Here is a 10,514-nt window from a genome sequence, read left to right on the forward strand (position 1 = left end):
AACTAAAATATAAATCCACATTATTCACAATTCGATTTTTGTAATTTCTTTTATTGAGTTGTTATTTGGATCTAAAAATTTATAAATATCTTATTTTTTCAGACATATAATTTTTTATATTTATTTATAAATATTCTTACTAACTTGAATGTTAAATAATTTTCTAAAAATATTTTCATCCATTCGATAAAACAATTCGGAGATCTCCATACTCGTACAAAGATACCTTAAAAGAAGAATAGTTCATCTAAATAATAACATATCATCATGAAATTGCAACTTTTTACTACCATCACAAAATTGCAAAACAAAATCTATAACTTGTGAATAAGGGCTTAGTTGACGGCCACCACTTTGTTGGTGGTGATTAATCATGCATAAATATCATAATAATTGATACATAATTGACAATTATGTCACATTCTCTTTTGTCATTGAAAGGAAAAGCTTTATTATGGAATATAATAACCCAAAGTAGGAAAAGTATCCTACCATTAGAAAATAGTATGATTAAGGAAATAGTATGAGTTTAGAATTTCATGAGAAGCATGATTAAGGAAGTTAGAGAGTCTTAATCTCAATAATAATGTTTCATTGACACTTGAAAGCTCCAAAACAGAAGTGCTGACATCATTTTGTTTTCATCACCTTAGAATTATAGTGCATATATATATGAGATTGGATCTATATCACTGCAACTTAACAGTTCTTACAAACTCCATTATTCACCAAATCACACTTAAATTAGCAGATTTTATTACCACCATTAAAACAACATTAACTATATGTAACATCGACTAAGCTGATATATAAAATAATAAATTTATATATTCATTTAAATATAGTCCACGACACCTTATTAATATTTTTTTTTTAGGGTTTAGTTGTTAAGGATGTTTTCATTGTGTTGGGAATATAAGTTTGAGGATATCACATATTTATGTACATTATGAATTGTTCATGTTCCAAAAATAGTTGTGATAATTAGCTTTATTTATTCTATTATGAGTTTAATTATGATAATTTGTATTTCTTATATTCTTAGTTTTATTCCAAGTAAAATTTGAAAAGTGTGTATCTATTCCCTAGAATACCTTTAGCAAAAGGGATTGCATTTTCTTTTGGTGATTCAAAAGAGATAATAACCCACCATGTTAGGTAATGTTGTTTTCTCACACACAAAAAATGCATCATGAAAGAGACCCTATACCAAACATGAAAACTAAACCATTTCTAAGTATTTATAAATTGTTCATCTTTGATTTCTACTTGCATGAATTCAAAGAGACAAGAAATAAGTGAGTGTGTTTTGTCTTCTTTGAGTTGCTTTTGTTCCCATCCAAACACGGATTTTAGGTATACACATTTTGAGATTTATAGTCAATAGTTTTCATGTGATATGTTTTTCAAATTTCATTTCTGATAGACCACTTCAATCAACGACCATAATATGTTCCCTTCGTCTTTTCATTATTATTTTTTAGTGAATAATCTTTTAAGTATTATAATTAATATTATTAATTACTTTTAGTTTGCTATCGATATTTATAATCATTTGAACTTTAAATAAGTCAACAAACTAACAGTAAAACAAAAAAATTATAATATTAAAAATCAAAATAATTAATTATTATATTAATTAATTTTGAGACTATTTAATAAATTAAAAAAATTATTATAAGTAATTTTTATTACTAATAAAAATTTATAAAATAATTTCTAAACTAATATTTAACCATTAGTTAATTTAAAAATTATTTTATAAAAAATACGTTATAATTTTTTATTAATAATAAAAATAATTTTAAATATGTTTGTTAGTTTTTAAGATAATATCTTATTTAATTAATATAAAAACTAATTATATTTTACTTTTAAATTTAACTATTATTTAATGATTTTTTAATGTAATTATTACTCTAAGGTGATTTAGTTACTATTTAATAATTTTATTAGTGAATCATTGATTAAAAGATGATTGTGATAATATCAATAAAATAGTATAAATAATTAAATAATATCAAAATAAACACTAAAATATATAATAGTATAACTTAATAATATTAAAATTTAAAAAAATATATTTTATGTTCTTAACCTTTAAAATACACTTAAAAATCAAAATATAGTATAATATTTAGATTTAAGTTTCTATCATACACAATTATATTATTTAAAATAACAAATGCTTTATTTTATTTTTAAAATAAAAATGGCATTAAAAAATATCTTTAACCTACTTTCATTTTTTACCATTTTTATTTGATTTTTTTAACGGTTCAATTTTTTTTAGATTAGTTGAATTGAAGGTTGGTTTTGTAATTTTCAAAGCATCTCGTCAGTCAGATCAGAGTTGCTTGTGTATTTAATTAAAGATAAATTCTTCCAGCACCTTGACAATTCTAAAATTATCCTCTATTTCTGATTTTAAAATTTAAAATTCAAAAAATATTTAAAAATAAATAAATTTGTAATAGATTATTGTATTTTGAAAATAAAACTTTAGAGCCGAATTCGAAAATTAAAATCTTGTTTCGAAAAAGAAAATTCAGAATAGAAAAAATCATTTGAAAAATCATTGTATAAGAAAATGGTACATGATAAAAAAAAAATTATGTTACATCATTATAGAAAATATAATAAAATATTAGATTGTACTACGACAATAAATTGAATTAGTGAAATTATGTTTGCATTTGATTTAAACTTTGGTAAAAGGTTTGAAATCATCACTTTGAAATTATTTTCATATTAAAAAACCTGTGTACAAATATTTCTGGGTAAGCTTATCAAACATATCTTATTCTTTGATATTCCTATGAAATCAGAAAAAAAAAAATATAATCATCCTCAAATTTAGTCATTAATTTCTACGTTATTTTCCTCACAGAATCGAAATCTTATGGGTTTGGGCCGGTCCAAATTGACCTAAGTCCAGAAAGAGAAAACTTGGTATAGTCTAAGGAAATTGCTTTCTGCACCATACAACTGCACACAATAATCTCTTCTGGATAAATTTTGTTGGAATGTATTATTTTTAATTCTGAATTATTTTTTATCCGGAATGGGATTTTGATTTATTTTTCTTGATTTTTATATCCGGAACACAATAATCTATTTCGGCTCTACTTTTCCAGAAAGCAGTATTTTTAATTCCGAAATTTTATTTCTAAAATAAAAGGTATTTTTGGAATTTTTGAAATTATATTGGGTGCAGGTTCAAAAAAGTGTTGGATGCAGATTCAAAAGTGTTGGGTGCCTGGAAGCAATTGCCATAGTCTAATGTAAGCCTCCAGTTTGGGCCGGTCCAAATGGATCTAAGCCCAGAAAACTTGGTATAGTCTAACATAAGCCTCCATTAACCTAGAATTCATTTCCATCTGAGAGGTAGGTTATCGAAGGTTGCAGAGCTGCAATGGGACGTGTGATCCGTGCGCAGCGTAAGGGTGCGGGTTCAGTCTTCAAGTCCCACACTCACCACCGCAAGGGTCCGGCTCGCTTCCGCAGTCTTGACTTTGGGGAGCGGAACGGCTACCTCAAGGGTGTCGTCACCGACGTCATCCACGACCCTGGCCGCGGTGCCCCACTTGCCAAGGTTACTTTCCGCCATCCCTTCAGATACAAGAAGCAAAATGAGCTCTTCGTTGCCGCCGAAGGCCTTTATACTGGTCAGTTCATCTACTGCGGCAAGAAGGCCACTCTCGTAGTTGGTAATGTTTTGCCCATTCGCTCTATCCCTGAAGGAGCTGTTATATGCAACGTTGAGCACCATGTCGGTGACCGTGGTGTCTTCGCTAGGGCTTCCGGCGACTATGCTATCGTTATCAGTCACAACCCTGATAATGACACATCTAGGTTCGCATCCACGTTTTTGTTGTTCTGTTATAATTGCATTTTTTGAGTTGCCTAACGTGATTTATAATTTACTGGTTCAGGATTTGGGTAGAAATGTTTAGGATTTTGTATGTAATCGGAGCATTTTAATTCTGTATTTGCAGTTTGGATTCTATTGTATTTGTAATTCTGGAGCATCTGGTCGCGGGTTGATTGAAGTGCTTACCACAATGTTTATTTCATTGACGAGAAATGTTGGGAATTTGGGTGAATTGGTTTAAGAGTTTTAATTGATATGTTAGGTCCAATTCGATTGTTGTGTGAGTGCACAGCATAACATACAATTTAGTGATGAGAATGGTTGAGGGTTTTGGTGAATTGATTTAAGGGTTTGTGGATTGTTATTGAAATGGTGGGGCATTTGAGTGTTGTTTAACTGTGGTTCCTGCTTTGATACAGGATTAAGCTTCCATCTGGTGCGAAGAAGATTGTTCCCAGTGACTGCAGGGCCATGATTGGGCAAGTTGCAGGCGGTGGAAGAACTGAGAAGCCTCTTCTTAAGGCTGGAAATGCTTACCACAAGTTTAGAGTGAAGAGGAATTGCTGGCCCAAGGTGCGTGGTGTTGCTATGAATCCCGTTGAGCATCCTCACGGAGGAGGTAACCACCAGCACATTGGTCACGCCAGTACTGTCAGGCGTGATGCTCCTCCTGGACAGAAGGTTGGTCTCATTGCTGCTAGGAGGACTGGTCGTCTTAGAGGACAAGCTGCTGCAACTGCTTCCAAGGCCGATAAGGTTTAAGGAGAGAGTGTTGTTAGGATTGGTATATTTCATTGCCTGTTTTCCATTTTTGTTTTTCTTTCTCTTATAGATTGTTATGTTAAACTTTTGGCCTCTCTTTTGAGAATCATTTTCTACCAAGAATATGGAGTTTTTAATAGACAGTAATTTATATTTTGTTTAAGTTACATGTCCTATTGCTGTTATTGTTTATGGGTTTGTGTTTTGGGATTCCTTGTAGCTTTTCGGAGCTGCAATGCTTTAACACAAAATAAAAGCAAATGATTTGTCCATATCCATCTATGTCTGTCAATTCTAAGTTAACTTTTTGAGCGAAAAGTGTAACACCAACAATTTGTGGTCACTCAAATACACAATACTGAATACTCTGGTAATTTGTGTGTGTTTTTTTTGCATTTTTAGTGACAGTATTGCTAATTTGAATTAATTTAAATATTATCATTTTGTGACTAGTAATGTTTCGTTTCCGATTGCTCTCCTAGCTTCTTTTGGGTAATATGGGTTGAATGGATTGAGATGATTGATGAATTTTTTTTAACACCTTGGCTTTATCGTGGTAGAATATTTATGATGAATCTAGGTATGAACGTCTAATGATTTTATTATGCCAATGTTATGTTCTTCGAGAAAGAAATATATAAATCAGCACAAGTGCAATTTACTTCGAATTATAACATGTAATCACTACAATTACTATATAAGAAATATTTCATTATTACTTTATAAGAAGTTTAAGGATATATAAACATACACGGGCTTTTATAATTAAAATATGCAGCACACTTCAAAGAGTCAGGTGCAAATAATTCTCTGAACAACAAAATATATGGCAAATTCTCTCCAACCTCCTTACCTTTTCTTGCATTTTCATATTTTTTTTAATTCAAACAATATCTTTTAATTAAAACACAAACTAAAATTAACAAAAACGTCTAATTTACATTAATTTCCTTTTAATATATATATATACATATAAAATAAAATATATATAAATATTCCAAATAAAGTTTTTTATTAAAAAATAAAATATCATATTTAAAAATTGATTTTTTTTTATTTTAATAAATTTATTTGATGTTGTTTATTTTTAAATACTAAAAAAAGTGAAATAAGAATTTTAAATTATTTGAGTTCATATTTTTCATAAAAATATAAGTTAACAATAACTAAATTATTTCTCTTCTAATAATAAAAAAATTGAAAAAAATAAATCAGAAAAATATTTAAAAAGTATGTTTATTTGTATTATTAGTTTTAACAAAGATAATATTTTATTTTTTTAAATGTTTAATTATTAAGCATATTTTTTGAGAAACATTGCGACTATAGAAAATAGAAGTCAGAAAATTATTATTAAATTGAAACCAAATTTTAGAAACCAAAATAATTAGTCGTAATGGTAACTAAACTAGAGATCATTTTAAAAATTAAAAGAAAAAAATATTTTAAATTAGTTTTTAAATTGATATTTAATTAATAATTTTAACTATCAATTATTTAGATTTTAAATTTGGTAAAAAAAATCTTGATTGCTAAGAAATTATTTAAAAATAATATAAACTAATTTAGAAATCAAAAATTTATTTAGTCCCTAAAATAATCTCTAATTTAGTTACTATAACAACTAATTATTTTTGTTTCTAAAATTGGTTTCTATTTCTTTCCCACTTACTCTACTTCCCACTTTCTCTCTCTTTCCTTCCCACCTACCTACTTTCCACATTCTTTTTTTACCATACTTCCCACATTTTGTGAAAATTGATATATTATAAAAAATATATATAATAAAATTAATAAGAAAAAAAAGAAAAAAATGAAGAAAGGAATAAAGATTAGAAATAAATTGATAGTATGTTTTTCATGTTTTATTAATATTTATAAATTTTCAGTTTTTATTGTGTTGTAATATGTGAGTTTTTAAAGACAAAAACAATTTTATGAAATCAGTTAAAGAGAGTCTTTTATAATGTTATCATTTGCATTTAAAATTGATCAATTCCATATTTTGGAATTTTTTTTCTTAAATTTTATAATAAAGAAATATCACATAAGTTCCTTTGCATAACTAAAAAGGATATAATCTCTTTATATTATTATAAAATTAATATAAATAAAAACTGAAAAATTGTAGTCAAGAATAAAATAAAATATAAAATCCTATGAGACAAAGTTAGCCAACAATATTTTTTTGCAGTACTTTATATTTAACTAAGAGAGTCTAAGAAAAAATATAAGAAATATAGTAGGAATAGAAACTTAATTATCCACTAGTAATATACAGGTATGCAAACTTTAGAATAACATGAAATGGGAATTCAACTTTTTTTCAATATTAACAAAATAGTATGAGATTCAAAATCATGAGAATTAAAAGAAATAATACCATTATTGTGGAATACTTTTATACTATATTTAATCCCCTTCATTCATCACCTTAAAAATTCAGACAAGCATTCCACGAATATGAAAATACATTAGTTAACCGTGGTTGGTGGTGGTGTCTCATTGTCAACTGTCCGACTTGAGACTCGAAGGAAGGAACGAGGAGATCACCGATACATCAACAATTGAACAACTAGTTCTAGATACTATCTATGTCCTCTTTAACAAATTAACAAATTGAATGAGAAGATAAGATGGTACCTAATAAGGTAAAAATAATAGTAGCTCAATGTTACAAACAATGTATTTGAGTTTACTCCAACCTTTACACTTGTATTTAAATTAATCATAATTATGCTTGCTTGTAGTTACTACCCATAATTATTTAAACACTATTAAATGGATATGAAAAGTGTATCTCTTTTAGATAATTATATTTTTACATCTTGTTTCACTTTACACCAAGAAAATATTAATATTTATAATAAAAAAATAAAAAATATCATTAATGAAAATATAAACGGAATGAAAAATAATAAAATAATTTTTAAAATTAAAAAATTAAAAAATTAATATTTGATAGGGTATATGGTGTAAGATAATATTTTTGCAACTGGGGTTTTGGATCGGAGCGTTAAAGAAGAGAACCATGTCAGACATAGTGAAGCAACTTTTGGCAAAGCCGATCCAATTGGCTGACCAAGTCACCAAGGCGGCGGAAGAGGCCAGTTCCTCTTTCAAGCAAGAGTGCTTAGAACTCAAATCCAAGACAGAGAAACTCGCGGGGCTTCTTCGACAAGCAGCGCGTGCCAGCTCCGACCTGTACGAGCGTCCCACGCGGCGTATAATCGCCGACACCGAACTCGTGCTCGACAAGGCCCTGTCTTTGGTCCTGAAATGCCGCGCCAACGGCCTCATGAAGCGCGTGTTCAGCATCATTCCGACGGCGGCGTTTCGCAAGATGTCGTCCCAGCTCGAGAATTCCATCGGGAACGTGTCGTGGCTCCTCCGGGTTTCGGCTCCGGCGGAGGATCGCGGTGACGAGTATCTCGGCCTCCCTCCGATCGCTGCGAAAGGACCCATTTTATTCCTCATTTGGGAGCAGGTGGCGACCCTCCACTCGGGCTCTCTCGACGACCGATCTGACGCAGCCGCCTCGCTCGTGTCGCTGGCACGTGACAACGACCGGTGTGGGAAGATGATCATCGAGGAAGGTGGGGTTGGACCCTTGTTGAAGCTGATAAAGGAGGGTAAAAAAGAGGGTCAAGAGAACGCCGCCAGGGCTATTGGGCTTCTGGGCCGTGACCCTGAGAGCGTGGAGCTTATGATCCTTGCCGGGGTGTGCTCTGTGTTCGCCAAAGTTCTGAAAGAAGGTCCCATGAAAGTTCAAGCTGTGGTTGCCTGGGCCGTGTCTGAGTTGGCAGCTAAGTACCCAAAATGTCAAGATCTTTTCGCTCAGCATAATATCGTTCGCTTGCTTGTAAGTCATCTTGCTTTTGAAACCGTTCAGGAGCATAGTAAATACGCAATTGTTAGCAACAAACCCACATCAATCCATGCTGTTGTGATGGCTAGTAATAATTCTAATGGCAATACTTTGAAAAAGGAGAGTGAATATGAGGACAAGCTTATGCAAAGTCGCATGCAGCATCCCTTAGGTGATAAGTCCACAAATCAGATGCTTAAAGTGGTCACAAGTACCATGGCAATGCATGCTGCCAACAAGCAGCAGCAACAGTTCAATCAAGACAATGAAGGGACTCAGAACTCACAGGGTGCTCCACCAAAGGCCAATGGGAATAGTAATGGCAAGCAGAGCCATCAGTCCCACCAGCAAAGCTCTACCTACTTTGGAATTAACATGAAGGGAAGGGAACTGGAGGACCCTGAGAATAAGGCTTACATGAAAGCAATGGCAGCAAGAGCCCTCGCGCAGCTCGCCAAGGGCAACGTAGCCATTTCTCGGAGTATCACTGAATCGAGGGCTCTGTTGTGCTTTGCCATTCTCCTTGAGAAAGGGTCTGAAGATGTGAAGTACAATTCTGCCTTGGCAGTGAAGGAGATAACGGCAGTGACAGAAAAAGACGCAAAATTGAGAAGATCAGCTTTCAAACCCAACTCTCCCGCTTGCAAGGCAGTTGTTGATCAAGTGCTTAAGATCATTGAGAAGGAAGATACAAAACTCCTGATTCCTTGCATAAAGGCTATAGGGAATTTGGCAAGGACATTCGGGGCAACGGAGACAAGGATAATTGGTCCCTTGGTCCGGCTTCTTGATGAAAGAGGGGCAGAGGTGTCAAGGGAAGCAGCAATCTCTCTCACAAAATTTGCCTGCACGGAAAACTACTTCTGCCTTGATCACTCAAAGGCAATTATAAGTGCTGGAGGTGCAAAGCACTTGGTCCATCTTGTGTATTCTGGAGAACAGACAGAACAGATTTCAGCACTAGTTCTGCTCTCCTACATTGCATTGCATGTGCCAGACAGTGAGGAACTTGCTAAGGCCGAGGTTCTTGGAGTGCTTGAATGGGCTTCCAGGCCACCTAAGGTGATGCAGGATGAAACCATCGAGGCTTTGTTGCAGGAATCCAAAGGTAGGCTGGAGCCATATCAGTCTAGAGATTCAACCGAAGTAGTAGAACAAACACAACCACGGACAGTTTATGTACATTACGGACACGGACATATACAAACGTATAATGTTTAAGGTAGGACATGGAGACACACGTGTGTATATATATATATATATTATATAATTATGAATTATATAAAGTAACATTAAAGATTTATATATATAATGTTTTTGATTTTTTTGATTTTTTTAGTTTTTGATTTTTTTATAGCTGGTTAAAAGTATGTTATGTATTTTTATAATCATAATGAAAATTTATACAATAAATTTGAAATTTTAAAAAATTAATGTATTTCTCATTTTAAAATTATGTTAGAATCATATGTTAAAATGGTAAAAAATCTAACATATTTTTTGAATTAGACATTTTATCGATAGGTGTCTTACGGGTGTCGTACAAATGTGTCGTGTCCGATGTGTTCAACACTGACATGCCAGAGAAGTGTTCGGATCTCCATTGTTCTTGTGAGTGTATATACAATCAAATGCCTTATCCAATTGTTCAGATTTGTTTTCAACTATAAAGAGAATTGTTTGCCTAAACCATTTGTTCTAACTTTCCTTTCAACCTCAAAAGTTGACCCTCTCATAGAAATTGTAACCAATGAAAACAGTTATAAAGTTATACTTTGTAATCGTGCCTTTGTAAACACTCTACTGTTGCTCTTTTCTAACGGGAAAGTAAAATGTACAGCTGAACTGTTTTCCCGAGTTATTCAGCTACAATGGGTTGTAGTAGTAGCAAATTTTTGTTTTCCACAATGGCCATTAGACGTTAATTTTCATAACGAAGGACCTATTAGTCTAATTAAAGCACTGAGGTTGATACATGCATGTTCTAAAGATGTTCCATTTTCCAACTGT

At 31.9% G+C, this 10,514-nt stretch overlaps 2 protein-coding genes across 2 annotated transcripts; both read left to right on the forward strand.

The window, feature by feature from the left end:
- The first annotated feature begins 3,358 nt into the window (after positions 1 to 3,358).
- On the forward strand, positions 3,359 to 4,793 carry LOC137808471 (large ribosomal subunit protein uL2x). Its single transcript, XM_068609599.2, has 2 exons — positions 3,359 to 3,855; positions 4,294 to 4,793. Exons 1-2 carry the CDS (start codon positions 3,416 to 3,418, stop codon positions 4,634 to 4,636), a joined length of 783 nt encoding a protein of 260 aa, XP_068465700.1. The 5' UTR covers positions 3,359 to 3,415; the 3' UTR covers positions 4,637 to 4,793.
- Positions 4,794 to 7,629: 2,836 nt separating this feature from the next.
- On the forward strand, positions 7,630 to 10,193 carry LOC137808465 (uncharacterized). The gene is made up of 2 exons (XM_068609593.2): positions 7,630 to 9,726; positions 10,014 to 10,193. The coding sequence occupies exon 1, from the start codon at positions 7,668 to 7,670 to the stop codon at positions 9,723 to 9,725; it is 2,058 nt and encodes a 685-aa protein (XP_068465694.2). The 5' UTR covers positions 7,630 to 7,667; the 3' UTR covers position 9,726; positions 10,014 to 10,193.
- The last annotated feature ends 321 nt before the right edge of the window (positions 10,194 to 10,514 follow it).

The sequence above is a fragment of the Phaseolus vulgaris genome, chromosome 3, assembly GCF_051622355.1.
Source record: "Phaseolus vulgaris cultivar YP4 chromosome 3, ASM5162235v1, whole genome shotgun sequence".
In the NCBI taxonomy this organism is placed as follows: domain Eukaryota; kingdom Viridiplantae; phylum Streptophyta; class Magnoliopsida; order Fabales; family Fabaceae; genus Phaseolus; species Phaseolus vulgaris.

Bases quoted from the DNA above. Each gene is read 5' to 3' on its own strand.
- LOC137808471 (XM_068609599.2), top strand. From the start codon at position 3,416: ATGGGACGTGTGATCCGTGCGCAGCGTAAGGGTGCGGGTTCAGTCTTC. The intron at 3,856-4,293 runs GTTCGCATCCAC...GCTTTGATACAG, and splicing joins CCTGATAATGACACATCTAG to GATTAAGCTTCCATCTGGTG.
- LOC137808465 (XM_068609593.2), top strand. From the start codon at position 7,668: ATGTCAGACATAGTGAAGCAACTTTTGGCAAAGCCGATCCAATTGGCT.